Source organism: Ochotona princeps, chromosome 1, assembly GCF_030435755.1.
Source record: "Ochotona princeps isolate mOchPri1 chromosome 1, mOchPri1.hap1, whole genome shotgun sequence".
In the NCBI taxonomy this organism is placed as follows: Eukaryota; Metazoa; Chordata; class Mammalia; order Lagomorpha; family Ochotonidae; genus Ochotona; species Ochotona princeps.
In genome coordinates this window covers 101,335,306-101,356,985 of record NC_080832.1, presented here as the reverse complement: position 1 = coordinate 101,356,985, position 21,680 = coordinate 101,335,306, and the positions used below count along the sequence as shown (strand labels likewise).

Below are 21,680 nucleotides of genomic sequence, written 5' to 3'. Positions count from 1 at the left end.
CTGGATGGGAAGTGGAGCTGCCAGGATTAGAATTGGCTCCCATATGGGATCCTGGCGCGTTCAAGGCAAGGACTTTTATCTGCTAGGCCACGCCGCTGGGCCCAATATTTTTTTTTTTTTTTTTTTTTTTTTTTTTTTTTTGAGTGATCAGTTTTACTTCAGTTCCAAAGACAAGTGATATCACTCAAGTATCTTTTTTCACAGTTACAGGTTTTTTTTTTTTTTGATATGTCTGGTATTACATTTTTGTTATAATTTTTTTTCTTTTTTCTATTCATTTATTCATTAATTACATTGTATTACATGACACAATTTCATAGGTACTGGGATTCTCCCCCCTTCACCTCAAACCCCTCCCCCATGGTGAGTTCCTTCACCTTGATGCATAACCACAGCTCAAGTTCCGTTGAGATTCCCTAATTAAAAGCTCACACCATACAGAATCCCACTTGTCCAGTCAAGTTCAACAGCCTCTTAGGGAGGCCCTCTCAGGTTTGAGGGCAGAGCCAGCAGAGCGTCACCCCGATCAATTAGAAGCTCCAACATATCATCAGCAACAATCCAGGTACTATGAGACTGGTGCAGAGTCCACTGATTGACATAGTCCATCTTAGAGTTTCCCCTTGTCCAGTTTTTCGCTGCAAACATATAGCTGAGGTGGTTGATTGATCTACTTCATCTTCTATCTTTTCTTGGTTAATGTTTTGATTCCTCCATTTTGTCCAGGGGAATCCCCAAAGAAACTTTGAGGTGTTCCCAGTCCAGGCTCCTACATGCACTACTAGTAAGCACAGTGCCCGCCACAGTCCATCACCCCGATCAGCTGGTGGTTGTAATCCCTGGGTTGGTTCTATTCTGAGCCCCGACCTCCATTGGAACCAATGAGTATTGCAGCTCTTCCCGGCTCTGCCCATCACACACTCGTCCCTCACTTAATCAGTGGGAGGTGTGCTGGTTGGGTGCTGCATTCCCTATTGGCACAGGCCATTTCACCTTGGCATTTGGTGTTTTGTACTGTTTTTATCACAACCAAACCTGGCCAGGCCCCCACACAGTTCCAGCACTCGGATTTGCCAGTGGATGACGTGAACCGACTCAGCCTGGTCTGCCCCCAACCGGAGCCAAATGTATGCCAGTAGGTCACTTTCCAAAGCCTCTTCTGGGTTGTTTACCTCCATACTTCCTGCGTTTATTTGTAGGGTCAGTGTCCTGTCAGAGGAACTGTTCAGATTCCTCCATCAGACTCCTTCCTGGTGTCAGGTTTCACGCATACCAGCAGGTCCTTTGGCCAGCACCGCTCTTCAACCCATTCTGGTTCCTGCTGTTGAGAGTTTCAGCCCAGCCACGGCTCGTCCATACCCACAGATAGCTCATATATGGCTCAGTTGGGGTTGAAACCTAGCCGAGTCTGTCCCACATCCACCCTGGTCCTCCAGAGCACCAAACTGTGTTGCGGTCTAACCCAGCATGGTGCGTCATGTCCGAATCCATGTTTGTGCCAAGGGATTACAACTGTGACCCGACCAGAACTCAGCCCCCTTCCAGTTCCTGCGCCCCTTACTGGTAACCTCCACTCAGCCAAGGCCTCCCCCAAGCTCCCCAACCAGGCCTGTTCCCAGCCAGTGTTAACTGTGCCAGAGGTTGCTCTGGGTCAGCCCAGCGCGCCCCATAGACTGTCTTGCCTCCTGCATAGACTCCTCCAGCCGTTCTAAACCATCCAGTGGGGTCAGAGTTTGCACAGGGATTGGTCCACGCATACCTGACACATTCTAGCCCCGAGTATGGTTCTCAAATGCCAGACAATGGCATAGTCTTGCCTTCTGTGACCCCTCTGCTGATCCCTCCTCCTATCAGGTAGTGGGGTATCCTGCTGGACAAGCCCAGAATTTTGCTTTTGAAGGGACTGGTGTTGGTAATCTACACTATAAAGTAATTACAAGTTCTTCAGAGGAAGATTTACTGCCATTGAGAATCTTAAGGACTAATACACATTCTCAGAGAACTGTGGATTCAGCATGGAGTGACTCCTGTAGCATATCAAAGGAATCAAATTCCAGAATTTCCTGGCCGGGTGGCCCACGAGCCGCTCACCCCATGTATCTGCGTACGTGGTGGTAAGCCTGGCTGTGCTAGGCTGGACTCGTGGCGGGGCACCCGAGCACCCCGGGCAGCATGGCTGCCCGAGGTTTGAGACGCTCAGGCCTCCACAATATTTGATTTTTGAGATAAATATTTTACTTGTAAATGAGAAGACTATAGTAAGAAACTTCTCTCAAGATTTACAGTGGTTAGTTTTGGGCCCGGCGGCTTGGCCTAGCAGATAAAGTCCTCATCTTGAACGCGGCCGGGGATCCCATATGGGCGCCGGTTCTAATCCCGGCAGCTCCACTTCCCATCCAGTTCCCTGCTTGTGGCCTGGGAAAGCAGTCGAGGACGGCCCAATGCTTTGGGACCCTGCACTCGTGTGAGAGACCTGGAAGAAGTTCCTGCTTCCAGCCATCGGATCAGCGCGCACCAGCCCGTTACGGCTCACTTGGGGAGTGATTCATTGGACGGAAGATATTCCTCTCTGTCTCTCCTCCTCTGTATATCTGACTTTGTAATAAAAATAAATCTTTAAAAAAAATTAAAAAAAAATAAAAGAAGAAAGATTCAGTGGTTAGTTTCTATGTTCTATCTTAGAAATTAGTGTAAATTTTTTCAGTAGCTTATTCACTGGTGAATAAAAGCTTTTAAATGGAAGGAGGGATTTGTTTTTGATTTTAGGCTAAATTTTTATTTTTATTTCATTGTTTAATGTTTTCATGAAGATTCAACCGTTCTTTTTAAGTCTGAGTTACAAAGAGAGAGCTCTTCCGTCTGCTGCTTCTCTGCAGAGCTGCAGTGGCCAAGCTGGGTCATCATCTGCCTCTCCCAACAGGGGTAAACAGGTCCCAAAGCACATGGGCCATCTTCTGCTGTTTTTCCAGGCCATGTGTTCTTTTAATGTAGACATCAAATAGATAGACTTATTTTAGTTCTGTTTTGATCTCATGCAATGATAGTAATAGTAAATTGAGTTCACGAGAGAAAACTTTTCTCTTTCTAACCAACTGTCTCCTAGTATTGAAACTATCAGCTTGAAAGATCATGAGGTCTAATTGACTCTATATTTTATGAAAAGAATGGAATTCTCAAAGGTTTTAGCATGATGCATTACAGCTATAAAACACGTATGTTGGAAAAACAATTTTTGCATTTCAAGAACATTAGACTAGATCCAGGGCCCTCTGCTACTCTAAAATTTGTGTTGAACACTGTTCGATAAACCATTAGGTTAGTAATCCTTAAGTCACCAGTGGTGATATCCATTACCCAAATCTGTTACTAGTGAGAGTAATCTATCTCAAGGAATGCTGTATGATGACCTTGTCTGTCTTTGATTGCAGACCTTAGAAACTGAGGAAGCAGGAGCTCATTGCTGTGTTTGTAGGTGACAGCAGATTAGTAGTTAGAATTGAGAGGTATACAGAGAACCCGGTGATCAGCAAGGTAATAGTGTGTTCACAGATTATTAAGGTCAAATGTACCATTAGTTTTGACATGATAAATGGCTTAGTGTAGTCAGTTTCAACAGAAACATGTCTAGTAGATTTTATTTTTAAGATTTAAGTGAAAGAGGGCCCAGCGGCATGGCCTAGCAGATAAAGTCCTCTCTTTGGGCTCCCCGGGATCCCATATGGGTGCCGGTTCTAATCCTGGCAGCTCCACTTCCCATCCAGCTCCCTGCTGTGGCCTGGGAAAGCAGTTGAGGACGGCCCAATGCTTTGGGACACTGCACCCGCGAGGGAGACCCAGGAGAGGTTCCTGGCTCCTGGCTCCAGATCGGCATAGCACCGGCCATTGCGGTCACTTGGGGAGTGAGTCATTGGACAGAAGATCTTACTCTGTCTCTCCTCCTCTCTGTATATCTGACTTTGTAATAAAATAAGTAAATCTTTTTAAAAAAAAGATTTAAGTGAAAGAGTGACACGAGAGAAGATGAGATGGTTATTTTCCATCCTGTCATTCTTCAAATGGCCAGAATAGCTAGGGCCGACCCAAATGGCAGCAAAGAGCACAGGATTCCCACATGGGTAGCCGGTATCTGTGAACCTGAGCCATCATCTCCTGCCTTCCACATCTATTAATGGAGCTGGATTGGAAGTGGAACAGCTAGGACTTCAACCAGCGCTCCAGTATAGGATGTCATCATTTTAAGTAGGGGCATAGTGTGCTAAGCTACAAGATTATCCTTGTTTAGTGGCCTTTCATTTAATAAGGATTGTAACATTCCCTGAGCAGTTAACTCTTTTTTTGTTCTCATTTTCAAGAGCATGTTTTGTGCTGTTGTCTTAAGAATTCACTCTGTGGGGTCACTCTTTCTAGCTTCAAGCCAGAGCTTCTCAGCTAAATTACTACGATTGTGGACATATTACTTATTTGCTTGCTATACTATAGAAGGGATACAGCTAGTTTCTTATTTGTTTTAAAGATATTTCTAAACAATGTATCAAGAGCATCAGAGTATGCTTATTGTCTGAGCCATGTTTTAAGAAATCTCTCAGGTCTTTGTTGTTATTTTCAGTCGCAGTACTAACCTGGTTGTAAATACCTTCAGCGTAAGCTTGGTAAGTGTTGAATGTACTGATTTTATTCTAACATGAAATAATTGATGCTGTCTTCTGTGTATTAGCCATCGATCTTACAGCCAGGAGGATCCAAAAGTCAGAATGTGGAGATAAAAACAGACATTGAAGGTAAAATAAAAGGTAAGATTTTAAACAAAAATCTTAATATAGTGAAACATTGACGTCTAGTGTTAGAATCATTAAAGAGACTTGTTACATTTGCTGTTTAGTGAGACTATTATGATGAAGAGATGTGACCTAGGAAGGCAAGCATTTTAGTATGTTCCATTCATTTGAAGCTGTCAAAGGAGTGATATAAAGGCACCTAGTAAATACTTGAATGAATAATGAAATGAATGATTAATAACTATGTTAACATAGTATTGACTAGATTTTAATAAATTTAAAAATTTTAAGTTACATTAATCTTTAATAGCTTTAATGTACATTACACAAAATAGAAGCTTAATAATTATGTGCTAGTTCATTTTTATAAGGCGCATTATTTACCTTCTTTATTCCAGCAAAGGAATATTGTAGAACATTATTTGCCTATGAAGGTACTAATGAAGATGAGCTTACATTTAAAGAGGGGGAGATAATCCACTTGATAAGTAAGGTAAAGTCTTTTTCAGTATTTCAGTGAATTTTATAATTTATTCTAGAAAAGCTTTTCAAATATTCTTGTGTTTTAGCTAGAATATAAACTGCAAATAAGTTATGACTTTGTTTCTAAGTCCTGATAACATGTTGCAGAAGTGCTCATGTTCCTGGTATGGTCTCTTTTGTTTGCTCTTTTGAGTTAAATTTCATTGTCTATTCCTACTATAATTAATATGTTTGGAATTTAAAAATTTTTTCTAATTTTCACTGTTAAAAAATGTTTGTGCAGCAGACAAAAGCAGAGAAACTTTGGTGGCAGGGACTCAAGCCATCACTTGCTGTTTCCCAGGTACACATTAGCAGAAAATTGGACTTGAATATCAAACTGGGTGTGGAACCCCAGCATTCTGATGTCCCAAGCTGCATCTTCGCCACCACACCAAACAGCTGCCTTGAGAATTTATTTTCTAAGATTTATTTATTCATTTATTTGAAAATCATGATTGTATAAGAGGGAGATACAAAGAGCAAGAAATCTTCCATTGCTGGTTAATTCCCTCAAATGGCTGCAGTATTTAGGGCTGTGCCAAACCAAAGCCTGGACCCAGGGTCTCCGAATGTGAACAGGGGCCCAAGGACTTTGACCATCTTCCACTCTTTCCCTGTAGCATTATTAGCAGAAAGCTCGACTGGAAGTAGATCATCTGGTGCGTAAACCTGCACCCATTTGGGGGCATCCGTATGGGGTACTGGTGCCCAGATGGGATATTAGCCCTATAGGTGGCAGCCTAAATGCTATACCTCAGTGCTGGCCCCCTGAGAATTATTTCTAGCTGTGATATTATTCCTTTTCTATGCTAACCCCAACCTTGCAGAATTCTTTTCTTCCTGTTGTTCTGCCTCATTGTACTTGTTCCACCCATCTGCTGTTCGGATTGTTGTTTAGAATATAAAAAGAAAAAGAAGAAAACTGAAGTCTACCAGCATGTAAATGGTGTTGAAATTATTCATACTATAGAAGATGGTGTAGCTATTTAAGGAATGAAGTGATTTTTATAATTTGCAGTAAACTCTGAGACAAACATGGAACCCAGTGGTACTTTGGCATGGGCAAAATAACAAATGGTTGTTTATATTACAAATAACTATTTGTAATATAGGGAAATTATAAATACTTGTTTTTGCTACAGCCCTATATACTAAATTGTGTAGTTTCGTCCATTTTTTTCTATTTACTTGGGTGGTTTAGTATATGCAGTCTTAAAAACTAAATTTTGTCTGTTTATATTAAAGTCTGTGACATTGTACATTCTAAGTGATGTTAAAAATGTTAGTGATACAAATTAACATTTATTATTCACATTATCATCTATGTATGTGTAGCAAAAGCAGCTAAAAACATACTCATTTAGAATGAATCCCTTAATCTACGTAATGTCTAATAATTAAAGTTGGGCTGTTCATACCTATTTTTTTCTTTCAAGAATGGGGTTTTCATATTTTCCAATTTTGTTGTAAACTGTTTTCTTAAGTATAACTGCTGTTGGGTTGAGTTTGTTTGTTTCATTTTCTTCTTAGGATACTGGAGAAACTGGCTGGTGGAAAGGTGAACTTAACGGTAAAGAAGGTGTATTTCCAGACAATTTTGCTGTTCAGATAAGTGAAGTGGATAAAGATTACCCAGTAAGCTTTTATTTTTCTATGGTGATAATATTAAAAGAATATTTTACAAACTTTTTTTTAAGCAAGAGTTTTGTATTATTAAATAGTTTTATGGAGTGTCACAAAATTATTTATTTACTTACACGTTGTTTGAATAACAGTAAAAGCAAATAATGTTTCAGCTGCCCTATTGTGATACCGTGTCGTGTCCTGGATGCTCCGGTCTGTATCCACGTTCCTGCTGATGCATCTGGGAAAGCAGCAGAGGATGGCCCAAGAGTGTGGACCCCTGCACCCACATAGGGCACTCAGGAGAAGCTTCTGGTTTTCACACAGGAGCAGTTTCTGTCATTGTGGCCATTTAAGTAGTGAACCAGTGGGTGGAAGTTCTCTCCCTATGTCTCTCCCCATTCTGTCTTTATAACTGTCTTTCAAATAAGTGAAACTTAAGAAGAAAAAGGGGGGGGGGGGGCAAAAAGAAGAATACCAGCAATTTTAAACATTTCATTTCTATACATTATTTTCACTTTCTGATCCCAGAACTGTAAAATGTCCTAGGCTACTTTATTTTATAATTTAAAAAGAAAGGAAAAACTGATTATACTAATTGAGTAGGTTAGTATTTTGATGTAACAGATTGTTTTGCTACTCAATAATTCACTCCCAAATGGCTTCAGCAGCCAGGGATGCACCAGGCTGAAGCTAGGATTGTGGAATTCTATCCTGGTCTCTCACATAGGTGGCAAGTGTACAGGTACTTCAGTCACCATATGTGGGCAGCTGGATGAGAAGCAGAGGAGCAGGACTCATACAAGGTACTCTGAAAGATTCATTTATTTGTGGGACAACGATGTGAGAGGGAGAGAAATTTTCTATCTGTTGATTCACTGTCTAAATGTCTACAACACCTTGGGCTGTGCTAAGCCAAAGCCAGGTTCCAGACACCGCATCTGGATCTCTCACCTGGTGTCAAGGACCAAGCATTTGGGCTGTCATCACTGATTTACCAGGTGCAGAAAGCTGCACTGGAAGCAGAGAAGCTGGGATTTCACAACTTGCACTCAGACATGGCTGTAGATGTCCCAAGTGACCACAACATCCCACCCACCAGATGGAGTTTTTAAAGCGGATATAGAGTTAAGGTAGTGGAAGCTTACAGCAAAGCATCTGCCATGCTTGGGTTAACCCAATTCAGAATGCTAGCCTTTACCAGCCTTTACCAGCCCTTCCTTAGGCAAACTAATATTCCTGATCACCCTATGGAGGCTTAAGCTGGCCGAGGCCTTTTACTTTGCTAGATTGCATTCATTACTGATTCATCCTTCTAGTAAGCTTTCCTTTTTTATGATTTTCTTAATGAACACAATTTCTCTACTTCAGTAAATTTTTTTTTGTTTATTTTAAAAGTATTGTTAGAGGAAGAGGTCTTCCATCCTTTGTTTTACTCCCCAAATGGTTGTAAGGACCAGGACTAGTTCAGGGTGAAACCAGGGACCTAACTCCACCCAGGTCTCCCATGTGGGTAACAGGATCCTAAGTACTTGGGCTGCCTTCCACTCTTTCCCAACTGTATTGCCCAGGAACTGAATGCCAGCATTGTCTTAACCTGCTCTACCATAGTGTTGTTCCTTTTTCTACTTTATTATGTGCATGTGCACAGTGGCTTGTTCTTTTTTAAGTGTGTTAAACATGATTTTGAGAGACAAAGATGGAAGAGAGAGAGGCACACACACACAAATACACATGCAGCCACTCACCCACCGCTCCTGTTCTTCAGTTCACTCCCCAGAGGTCCACAACAGCCCTGTGCAAGGGCTAGGCTGAAAACAGGAGCCAGGAGCTCAGTGCCGGCTTCCCACCTACATAGCACAACCCAGTTCCTTTAGCTATCACTGTTGCTTCCCATTTTCTTCAATGTCAGGAAGCTGGAGTCGGGAATTTAGCCAGTTATCAAACCCAGGCACCACAATGTGGCACGCAGGTGACCTGATTGGCGTCTTAACCTCTAGAGAAAATGCCTATCCCAGTTAATTATTTATTTGGAAAAAGAATTTGCATGCTTAAAATTGTGCCAGTTTTTTTTAAAAGCATTAAGCTTTAATTATATATTAATATGAATAAATTGAGGGAAGCCTGGCCTTTGCCTGTAAACATTCCTTTTAGAATCCTGAAGAAATAAGTTGAAGTTGGATAATGCTATTCTATTTTTTTATTATTATTATTCGTAGTAATAGTAGTAGTAATAATATTTTAAGAAATAGGATTTCTGTCCCGTTGTCCTACCTGCTTCTCACCCAACTCTAAGGTTTGAAGGAGGGGTGGAATCGTGCTGTGGGAAGGCAGGAATAATATTTTTTTACTCAGGATTTTAGGGTTTTTATGCAGTCTAATGATGATGTTTGAGTTATATGAATTTGGATTTGGTTAAGCAGGTTTTCAAATGAGTTAAATTTTTATCAGTGACCTTTGTAATTAGGATCTGAGCATTTTGTAATTTTTAGCAAGAATGAGATTAAGACATTTATGTCATTTAAGTTGTTAATGGTCAGAATTTAGCTCAATATGTAATTTATTTCAATATGTAAAGAATCAACCATTTTCTCTGTTATTATTTTACAGAAACCAAAGAAACCACCACCTCCTGTTAAGGGTCCAGGTATGCTTCTTAAAGCACACTTTTTATTTGGCTGATTTTCATGTATTTGTATCCTGAAATGCTAAAGTTGAGTCTGATAGAAACTATTAGTTTGTTTTTTTTTTTTTTGACAAAAACAAGTACAATGTGTAGTATAAAAATATTTTAGAAAGGCATAACAATTGAGTGTGTTTGCATGTATCAGTATCAATTTTTTAAAAATTAAGTGAAATGGTAAAGATGATTTTAAAAATAATTTGGACATTTCAGTTACATTGCATTTTGAGTTATTAAACTGATGACTTATTTTTTAAAGATTTAATTATTTACTTATGTAACAGTCAAAGTTATAATGATAAAAGGTGAAAGAAGAAGAATTTTCCATGTTCTGGCTCGTTCCCTAGATGGCCACAATGGCCAGGGCTGGAGTAGGCCAAATCCAGGAGCCAAGAACTTTACCTTGGTCTCTTACATGTGTGACAGGTGTGCAAACACTTGAGCCTTCTTGCACTACTTTTCCCAGACTATTAAAAAGGAGCTGGATCAAAAGTGGAACATCTGGGACCCAAGCTAGTTGCCCGTATAGGATGCTAGCACCATAGGAGACAGCTTACCCAAGAGTGCCAAAAGGTCAACATTAAACTGATGAAATTTACATTTGTTTTAGATAATTGAACATATTGGCCTATCCTATTCACTATTCGTTTTTTCAAATGAAATATAATTGATAGTATTTTAAATATTAATGATTACCCTTCTTTCAAAAAGTACATCGGTGTTTAAAAAAAAGATGAGGGTTTGCATTTTTTTTAAAACAGATAACTAAATTTTGTCTTCTTGTAATTAAAGTTTTGTAATTTGGCTCTCTTTTCCCTTAAGTTCTGTCCCCAAATAGCTGAGTTTTGCAAGTGTTGTGAATTTTTCTATTTCTTGAAAAATTTGCTGCTTCTTAGCATCATTTAAGTCCTTTCCACTTTATATTTTTATTTGCTGGTTAAATCCTAGAGCAAGGAAAATAAGTGGAAAGTAATTTTTATAAAATCTGGTGTTTTAGGCTTCTTGTAAAGCAATATTATTAAGTGTTCTAGCCACCAGCCACATGGAACCTCTTCAGATTTAACTAAAATAAAATTGAATTTAAATAAAATGAAAATTTTAGTTCCTCAGTCACAGAAGTCACATTTCAATGGAGTCAGACCCACAGAGCTGTCACTGAAAGGAACAGTAACAGTTCCAGTATTAAGAATCAAGCCTGGGCCCGGTGGTGTGGCCTAGTGGCTAAAGTCTTCACCTTGAACACGCCAGGATCCCTTATGGATGCCGGTTCTAATCCCGACAGCTCCACTTCCCATCCAGCTCCCTGCTTGTGGCCTGGGAAAGCAGTTGAGGAGAGCCCAAAGCCTTGGGACCCTGAACCCACGTGGGAGACTTGGAGGAAGTTCCTGGCTCCTGGGTTCGGATCTGTGCAGCACGGGCTGTTGCAGTCACTTGGGGAGTGAATCATCAGATGAAAGACCTTCCTCTCTGTCTCTCCTGCTCTCTGTATATCTGCCTTTCCAATCTAAAAAAAAATACAAATAAAAGAAAAAAAGAGTCAAGCTTTTAATGCCAAGCAGTGAAAACAATTTAAAGAAAAATTTAAAGAAGAAAAGGAATCAAGCCTGGTGATTTAGCTGCATTGTTCTGTTACATGGTTTCTTCTGATAGTATTTTTAAGCTCATCTTTACCTTTCAGCAGTGTATTTATGGCTGTGCTCTCAAATTATTTTTGAAAAGTATCAACGTTGTTTTTAACCCCCAGCTCCAAAGCCTGACTTGATTGCTGCAGAAAAGAAGTATTTCCCTTTAAAGCCTGAAGAAAAAGGTGAGTCTCATTTTTTTTGCCATTTAATGACAATCATTTGTTTATTATATTTTTTTTTTAAGAAATATGCTTCTTTGAAATCAGTCATTTATACTTGAATTTTGGCAGCCATTTTATTTTATGATATTTGGAATTTCCTGGTAGTAAATAATTTATCAAATTGATAGGCAATTGAGATTTTACTCAAACCATACCAATTTATAGCCATTTAAAAAATGAAAACATTACTGCTGTAGGATGTGGCATTAATCATAGTCATTTCAAATAACATAAGAGAACTGGCTAGCACTGTGGGTGTAGTGAGTAAAACTGCCTTGTGATGGTTCAAGTCCCAGCTGCTCACTTGCAACCCAGCTCCTTTCTAATGCACCTGGGAAAGTAGTGGAAAATGGGTCAAGTGCTTGGGCTCCAATACCATATGGGAGAGCCAGAAGTTTCTTCTAGCTCCTGGCAATGAGTCCGCCTAACTCCAGGCTTTGTGACAATTTGGGGAGTAAACCCACAGAAGGAAGATCTCTTCTTTTTGTATCTTAAACCTTTCTGTAACTTTGCCTTTCAAGTAAGTAAATCTTAGAACAGTAACAACAACAAAAATATATTTTAAAACCACATTAAATAACTTCCTTGCTCCAATTTGTAGAAACATTATGTATTCTTTAATTTCATTACATTTATTCATCATGTAAATTTGCAGTGCAAGATGTTTCTGTCTCATTTCATACTTTTCTAGCCTGATATTTACTTTAAAAGATAGGGAACCTTAAGTTTATATGTGTATGTGTATCTTTGTATGGACAGAGCTCCCATCTCCTGAGTGATAGGACCACGATGGCATGGGCTAAAGCCAGGAGTGAGGTTTCCAGTCTAGGTCTGCATGTGGGCGGCCGGAATCTAGTCATGGAGTGGTGACACTGCCCGCCAGGGTCGCATGGAGGTAGCCTGAGCTGGGTGTCAGACCGTCATTCAGATATATGATGTGGATATCTTAACTGGTATCTCTTTTTTTTTTTTAAGATTTATTTTATTGGAAAGGCAGATATACAGAGAAGAGGAGAGACAGAGAGGAAGATGCTCCATCCCATGATTCACTCCTCAAGTAGCGGCAACGGCCGGTGCTGCGCCAATCCGAACCCAGGAGCCAGGAACTTCTTTCTGAGTCTCCCACATAGATGCAGGGTCCCAAGGCTTTGGGCCGTCCTCATCTACTTTCCCTGGCTACAAGCAGGGAGCTGGATGGGAAGTGGAGCTGCCGGGATTAGAACTGGAGCCCATATGGGATCCCAGTACGTTCAAGGCGAGGACCTTAACCATTACGCTGTCGCACCGGGCCCTTTACTGGTATCTTAATGGGTAGACCAAATCCTTCTTCACGTGTCAAATATTTTTGAATCATCAGATGAAAAATCAGTGCTGGAACAGAAACCTTCTAAACCAGCTGCTCCACAAGTTCCACCCAAGAAGCCTACTCCACCCACCAAAGCCAATAATTTGTTGAGATCTTCTGGCTCAGTGTATCCAAAGCGACCAGAAAAACCAGTTCTGCCACCACATCCCATAACCAAGTAAGATTTTCCCTATTCTGAAATTCTTTATTGGTTTACTCAGCTTTGACCAAAATGCATCTATCACTTTTAAGTATGAAAGCATTTTTCAAGAACATGTTTTCCATATGTTCTCTATATTATATTTCTCTTAAATATATCTTCTTTTCAGAATAGATGAATATAGTTATGAAAGTTTCTACATTTGTGATTTTATTGTGATCAGTCTAGGGTAGAAGTTTGTATGTATGGAGATAGATTTATAGAACAGAAATTAGTATTACTCCTTTGAATTTTTTAATGTTATTTAATCACAATTTTTTTTAAAATAGGCATATCCACATGCAAGTGATTTTACATGTTTATTTTTCTCTTTTTCTCTTCTCAGGATTAATGGGGAAGTTTCTACCATTTCATCAAAATTTGAAATTGAGCCAGTATCAAAACCAAAGTTAGAATTTGAACAGTTGCCACCTAGACCAAAATCAGTAGACTTCGATTCACTTACATTAAGAAGCCCTAAAGAAACAGGTAAGTCAACATTAACAAAGTTGATGTGTTAAAAAGAAATCAACATAGTTTTAGAAACTATGTAATATGAGATGTGTGTGTTATTTTATGGTTAGGTGAAATTAGCTCAAAATTATTTAAAATTTTAGTAGCCAAAGTTAAAAAAAAATGAACTTAGAAATAAGAAATGGACAAAGTCTTTGTTATTCATGCTGGTCAGAAATTTGTTACTAATCAAAATGGGATAGTGTTCATATTGAAGCAGTGAAATGGTTGTTAAAGAATGTCCATCTGTTATTCCGACCCTTAACAGTGCAGTCAACCATCTGAAACAGGGAGGTATGAATACATTTTAGTTTTGAAGATTTAAGATAACAGAGACCACTAGTGCCACTACAAAATTGCATTTAATGAGACTTAAAAATTTGCTCTATTCTTCTGAATATGCTTTTGTTTCTAGTACAGATAAATACAACTTTTACGACTGTCTCTCTAAGTGACATTTTTTTCCTGCTAAATGTTTCCTTTTCAGCTTAGGATTTATTTTTCAGCCTATTAAACATCTTTTTCTATACTTCTTCCTAGACTTTTATACTGTCCTAACTGTAAAATGAAATAGTTAATACATAAAAGTCAGTGTGGTCCCAGTATTAACAGTACTATGTGGGCAATACTTTGGTTGCATTTTGTGTAGTACTTTATATTTATTTTTTAACGAAGTTTTCTCATGTTATTTTTACAGTAATTCTAGGAATCAAACAGTATTTTGCTCTATTTTACATCTAACCACATTAGGCTGTAGACGCAGGAGATATATACAAGCATGTAAATTTTTTAAGAATTAAATTTTCCCTTAAAATAAGCCTTCTGTGATAATCTTTTAAGAATGTCATTATATATTTTAGCTTTATTGTTAGCATTTCATACTTCCACTTAAACCTTAAGACTTGTAACATGAACCTTTTCTTGTTTGTAATAATTTAAAATATATTTTTGCATACCTTATTCTTTTGATGATCTTTTCTTTTTTAAGCTTACCAGTGCTAAGGCTGTATCTTAAATATGGCTTATTTTCAATCTTAATTGAAGTATCTTGTAGTTTTTTGGTTTGTTTTGGTCATCTATTTAGAGATTGCCTGCTATGGTGAAACCGTATTCAGTATTGATTTCAGGTAATTAAGCTGTTAATTATATTCAGGGAAATTCATCAAAATATATTCTGTATATTTCTTCTGCTGAAGATTGTTCTTTCAAATTTTTTTCTATATGCAATCACTAACAAGTTTTGTTGTTTCTGTTAAAAAGTAATACATGCAGTAATTTCTAACTATTGGTGATTGAAATCTTACTGATTTTTGAGCCCCCACATTATATTTTGTCTTCATTTACATAATGAAGAGGCTTTTCTAGAAAATATTTTGACAACTTTAATTTTTGCCTTATTGTTTTCTTTAAGAAAAACTGGTGAAACTAAGACTTAGCTAACGCACATCAGAAAACAAACAGCTAACTTCCAAACTTTAGTTTTTTTTTTTTTCTCTCTACTTAATTAGGCTATTTTAATGTACTATACATACTTTAGGTAAAGTTCAGAAAATGTGTTAGTTTGGGGAATTGGTTCATGTTAAGCAGTAAATATTTACTGAGCAAATATTTCAGTTAGTTTTTTTGTCATCGATGGTGTACAAAGGTAAAAGGCACAGCTACTGAAAGTAAATAGACAAGTCCTAACATATCAGTTCAGGGTCTCTCTCTTTTTTTTTTTTTATAGAATCTCACATATGTCTGATAGTTTAAGTATCCCTTATCCAAAATGATTAGATTTAGAAATGTTTAGGCTTCTTAAGATTCTTGGAATACTTGCCTATGTAAAATGAGGTATCTTTTTTTTTTAAAGAATTATTTATGTTCATTACAAAGTCAGATATACAGCAGAGAGGAGGAGAGACAGAGAGGAAGATCTTGCATCCGATGATTCACTCCCCAAGTGAGCGCAATGGCTGGTGCTGAGCCGATCCGAACCCAGGAGCCAGGAACTTCCTCCAAGTCTCCCACGCCAGTGCAGGATTCCAAAGCATTGGGCCATCCTCGACAGCTATCCCAGGCCACAAGCAGGGAGTTGGATCGGAAGTGGAACTGCCGGGACTAGAACCGGGACCCATATGGATCCCCGTGCGTTCAAGACAGGGACTTTATCTGCTAGACCACGCTGCCGGGCCCTCAAATGAGGTATCTTTGGGATATGATCCATACAGGCAGAATTCATTTATGTTTTCAGTACATCATATGCATCTAGGCTGAATATATATGTAATATTTATTTATTTATTTGAAGGTCAGGTTTACAAAGAGAGAGAAACATCTTCATCTGCTGGTTTGCTCTCCATGTGGCGTTAGACAGGCTGAACCCAGAAGCTTCATTTGGGTTTCCACATGGGTGGCAAGGCCCCAAGTACTTGTGTCATCTTTCCACTGCTTTTTTCCCATACCACCATCAGGAAGCTGGATCAGAAGTGGAGCAGCCAGGACATGAACTGGCAACTACGTGGAATACTAACACTGAAAGCAGCAGCTTCACTTTCTGTGCTATAACTTCGACCCACAAATATAATTTAATACAGTATTTTTTTTTTAAAGTCAGATATACAGAGAGGAGAAGAGACAGAGGGGAAGATCTTCCATCCGATATTTCACTCCTCAAGTGAGCCGTAACGGCCGGTGCGCGCCAATCCGATGCTGGGAACCAGGAACCTGCTCCGGGTCTCCCACGCGGGTGCAGGGTCCCAAGGCTTTGGGCCGTCCTCGACTGCTTTCCCAGGCCACAAGCAGGGAGCTGGATGGGAGGCGGAGCTGCCGGGACCAGAACCGGCGCCCACATGGGATCCCGGTGCGTTGAAGGCGAGGACTTTAGCCGCTAGGCCACGCCGCCGGGCCCTAATACAGTATTTTTAAAGTCCCTATATTTTGATTGCATCTTGTCATGTTCAATCGCACATCTGCAATTTTCTATGTTGTTAAGTATTTTTGGGTATTTTCGGTTTTGCAGTTTTTGAAATAGAGTTGCTGGTTTATACTTTCCACTTAAAATTTCTCCAGTTAAAATTTCTTCTTTAATGTGTTAACATGTTTCCAAAAAAGTGTCTAAATTAAATTCTTGAATTTTGCCTCAGGTTGAATAGTTAATATTTTTTTGTCTAATTTGAAATGATGTATGGAACTAGCCTTTTAAGATACGTTTCAGAATATTTAGAATATGTGAAAACCTGTTACTGAAAATCTCACGGTTATGTAATGTAATGGTTACAGCTGAAATGGTATATTAGAAGGTGTACTGGGGCTGGCACCTGTCACAATAGGTTAATCCTCCACTTTGAAGCTCCAGCATTCTATGTAAGCACCAGTTCATGTCCTGGCTGTTCCAACTCTGATCCAGCTCCTCCCTGCTTATGGTCGGGAAAAGTAGTGAAGAATGGCCCAAGTCCTTGGTACCCTGCATCCTTGTGGGAGACCCAGAGTATGCTTCTGGTTCCTGGCTTTAGATCAGCTCAATTCAGGCTGTTGCAGCCATTTGGAGAGTGAAGCACCAGATGGAAGTTCTTTCTCTCTGCCTCTGCTTCTCTCTAAATCTGCCTTTCAGATAAAAATAAATTTCTTAGAAAAGAAGTGCATTGACTTTTCTATTCAAAGCTAATAAATAAATACATATTATTTTATGTTTTGTTTATTCGCTGATTGGTCACAGGCAGGTTTTTGACTCTGAAAAAGTAGCCATTTAATGATTTTGTATCTACTATGTCTACAAGACCTATCCAGCGTAGAAATTATATAAATACCATTCTTGTTTTTCCCTCTCTCCTCCACTGTTAAATTTCCCTTATTGCATTATACTATAATCTCAGAAGACATAAATTCCTGACTGTTACCAGATAGTCTGGAATCACAGATAATCCTCTATGTGTGTATATGTGTTTATGAATACAGACATATGTCAGTTTTACACACATAAGATGCATAGTTGTGGAACCTTCAGTTAGGCTTTATTTTTTCTTTCTAATATCAATAAGTAACTTGAGTGTCTCTTACAAATTTGTTTAGATGATGAAGTGTAATGTTACAGACTATAGAACTCACTGGGATTATGTTTAAATTCTTTTTTTCAAATATTTCATGTAAAGTTGTTTCAAGAAAAAGCTGTTTCTAGCAGTTAATTATGTAGTTTCAATGATCCAAATATTATAGTATTTTGAGGAATAAAGTTGTTTTTTTTCTTTTGTATTTATACATTTGAAAAAGAACGAGAACTCATGCTCAATCTTCCATCCATTAGTTCACTCCTGAGTCACTAACACAGCTGGGCCAGGCCAAGGCGAGTGCCCAGAATTCCAGCTAAATTTCTTTTTTGTGGCAAAGGCAGCATAGCTACTTGAACCATCTTACTATGCTTTCCCAAAGACATTAGCAGGGAGGTGGATTAGAAGTGGAACAACTGGGACCCACACTGGCATTTATATGGGATCCTGTCCTTGCAGGTGACAGCTTAACCTATTGTGTTACATTCTGACCCCTAAAATTATTCTTAGGTTTAAAATGGGAGATGTAGTTTAGTCGTATCTCAGGTATTACATTGAGGGAATCCAGACAAGGCAGTGTCCGTAGAGTATAGTATTTTTTTCCTTCTGATTTTATTTATTTATTTATTTATTTAGAATTTAAAGGAGATTTTAAAATACATGTACTATAAACCACTTACTGATGACTAAGGTGACGTTGTCTTCCTTCAGTTTCAGTAGCTGGTCTGTTTTTCTGTGAGTTTCTTTCCCAGTATTTACCCACTTATTCCAGAAAAAAATGTATGGTAAATTTTAAATTTAGAAGGTGTCTATATAGTAGTAAATATACAGAATGAGCCTTTATCTAAAGCATGAGTTAAGCAAATAGGGTTTGCCATCAAGTTTCTTTGATAATTCTGTATTAGGATATAATATAGTGTTAGTGGTTTTTCTGTTTATATTTGTATGGAATATTTTAAGAGGTGTATTGATTTAGATTTCAAAATAATATTTGAATTTTTTTCTCATTAAGATTTAGACTCCCTTCCTCATTGTACTAATTATACTTAAGGGCTTAAGAATTGACAAAAAAGGTGGTTTAATTTTAGTTATAATACGTTATAGGATGTTAACATACTGAACTCTAACATGTTGGAGCAGTAAACTATTTTGAATCTGTCTTCATGTTCAGTGAATAGTGAAACAAAGCTGCTTTTTAGTTAATTTATATTGAAGTTGCTGCTAATCTTAAAAATTAAAAGGAAAAATTCCTTTTGAAACAATGAAATAAAGCTAAGATGTGGTACACATCTTAGGTAAAATGAGATAACCTACGATCAGTATATGCTTAACATTGAAATGGTTCTGTTCATTCTACTATTCTTTTTTCCTGCTTTGTAAAATGATTTTTTTTTTTATTTAGTCTTTTTTCTAGACATTCCTATCCTTGCCTTTTCTTTCCAGATTTTGTTTCCTAGCCTGTTTGCCATGTTTCCCTTCTTACGTGTCAGGAAATTATCCTACCCTTCTCCATTTTGGTAAGAGAACAATTTATAAAAGAAATCAAGATAATATATTCAGTATAAATAGGTAGTGCACATTGATTTTTTCTTTGTAATTTTACTGAAAGTGTATATGTTTGTCTGTCTATTTATTCTAACCCTTTTGGTTTTCCATTTTAAAGTAAAATGAAATTTATTAAAACATTCTTCCTGGTTAATTAAAAATAATCTTTTGATGTGTGTTTTAGTTGACAACCATAAGCAATATGGTTATGGATGGTTATGGATATTTTAGTTAAAAGTTTCATGTCATTGTAACAGCTTGCAAAAGTGTAACTTTAGACTGGCAGATTAACAAATACAATTTCTGGAATCAGTGGTTGTCATTCCTTTTCATTGTTACCATTCTTAGATAAATTCAAAAGCATTTATGTATGTCATGAATCCAAAATGTGCACTTTTCCATTTTACTAATTATGGCTTAAATGGAGAACCTGAGAGAGTTTTAGAATGGCAATTTTTTTTTTTGTCCTGGTGTTGTAGCCCAAAATGGGGTATACAGAAGGCATTTTACATCAGCATGGTGTATGATTTTTAGACTTTCATTTTGTTTACCCTTTCAGTTTGATTTTTTCCTGTGTTTTTCCATTTGTTTCTTTTTCTTTCATCCCCTTGCTTAAATATGCATTTGAAAATAATCTCTATGGGCCAAAATGATTGGATTTTACCTTCTCAATGTTTTGGCAGGTTCTCAATTCCATTTATCTGTACAAAATATTTTTAATCTTTCAAATGACAACACCTTTAAATGTATTATGTAATTGTTAATTATTTGTTTATGATATTTGCAAATATGCTATTATTAAAATACATGCCTAAATTCAGGTTCTTTCAGATAATATAATGCATCTTCCATTTTAATCACTTGTTTCTTGTGGTTTGTTATTTTACAGTTAATTAACATGCTAAAAAATTAAGAAACTAAAAAATTGAGTATATCAGAGTGTCTTGTTATTATATAAAACTGTTAGCTTAGTGACTTGATCCAAGATTGAGCACACCAGAATAATCTATGATAAAAAGTAGAAGTACTCAACAAATATTTTCAGTTATTATATAATGTATGTTGCAAAATAGTTATGCATCCTTTTCATGTTTGATTTTGTGTTCTACATCCTTTAGAAATGATCTGTCTAAATTCTGTGAAAATTGATGAATAGGATTTAAAGGTTATAATGATGAATATCTTTAGGTCTTTTTTAAAGAAATAACAAATCACTATTTTGGGAAATTTAAATATCTGACAGAAAGTGTTAAAAATCCAGACATTTGGTTATTTGAAGCATAATCGAAAGCTAGAAGAGCTAGGATAATTGCTGCCATACAGAAAATGTTGGCTGTTGTTAATATTAGCTTAAAATCTAGGTTAAAGGAAAGTTATATTGACAACCCTTAATATTTCTCATCCTCATATCACAGTAGTGAAAGCAACTTCATTTGCTGGTTCACTTCTTAAATGACCAGAGCAAAGCCAGGAGCCAGGAACTTCAGCTGGATCTTGCACTGTCCCCAAGGAGTTCTGGCAGGGAGCTGGATTGGAAGCAGCTAGGAGTCAAATCAATATTGGAATAAAGGCCTCTGAAGCAGTGATTTAACCATTGTGCTACAATTGATACCCCACAAATTTTTCTGGTTTCTTCTAGATGAAGGCCAGGGATTTTTCCTCCAACTCAAATTAGTAGGTCAAAGATCAACCAGCTTTTGATGGTGGAAAATCAGATTGGCAATCTATATGTCATTTTACCTTGGTATCTGACTTTCCTTAAATTCATAACTATCTTCTGCTTCCTAAAAATAATACTGTGTGAGCATAGGTGCCGTGAACTCTTCTCATCCATAACATACTGTTCACATATAAATGAATAAAAACATAATAAAGCATGCCTTCTCTTTATGTTGATAGATCTAAATGGAAAGAAGCAGGATGCCAAATACAGTTGAATCCTTAAATTTTGAATTTTAATGTAATAGAGTTTAAAACAAATTTTACATATAAGTGTTCTATGTTGTAATTAGTGATAAGCTTAAAAGTGGATTACTTTTTATATAAACAAAATCTTAGGATGATACTTTTTTATGTTAACAATTTGTGGCACAGATTTATCAGTAAGGATTTCTTGGTGAACTCTAAATGTTGAGACTATAACCCTTACATTGTTGATAAAATCTTATAAAATGGTTTTATTTTAAGGGTGAGTGTTGTTTTCCAAATGCATATGAAAAGCACAGGTCAACTTGTAAGCCCTTCAGTAGTGGTACTGTTTTTATTCATAGATGTTTCAAATCCTAAGCCTTTTTTTTTTGTCTTTTAAAAGATGCAGTAGATAATGTTTATTTTTATTCTCTAGATCTTATAAATTTTGATGACATAGCTTCTTCAGAAAACTTGCTACATCTCACTGCAAATAGACCTAAGATGCCTGGAAGAAGATTGCCTGGACGCTTCAATGGTGGACATTCTGTGAGTTATTGGGGCTAAGATAGCAGGATTTAAAACTGAGTTGTTTTATCTTCAGTCCATTTGAAGATAAAAATGAGAGAATTTATATCTCCACCTAAGTTTAAAAGTCAGGAATGTGGATATTGCAGTCAAGTAGCAAATTTAA

At 37.5% G+C, this 21,680-nt stretch overlaps 1 protein-coding gene across 2 annotated transcripts in view; it reads left to right on the top strand.

Annotated features, from left to right (window-relative positions):
- CD2AP (CD2 associated protein) overlaps positions 1-21,680 on the top strand; it is a 92,274-nt gene that overhangs the window by 60,042 nt on the left and 10,552 nt on the right. Inside the window, exons 7-14 of one of the 2 annotated variants that reach the window (XM_058662253.1) lie at positions 4,715-4,790; positions 5,174-5,268; positions 6,831-6,935; positions 9,534-9,570; positions 11,351-11,413; positions 12,810-12,975; positions 13,343-13,485; positions 21,423-21,535. In XM_058662253.1, the coding sequence (XP_058518236.1) occupies positions 4,715-4,790; positions 5,174-5,268; positions 6,831-6,935; positions 9,534-9,570; positions 11,351-11,413; positions 12,810-12,975; positions 13,343-13,485; positions 21,423-21,535 (798 nt within the window). The remainder of the gene's footprint in view (positions 1-4,714; positions 4,791-5,173; positions 5,269-6,830; positions 6,936-9,533; positions 9,571-11,350; positions 11,414-12,809; positions 12,976-13,342; positions 13,486-21,422; positions 21,536-21,680) is intronic. The other variant, XM_058662257.1, reaches the window with a different exon arrangement.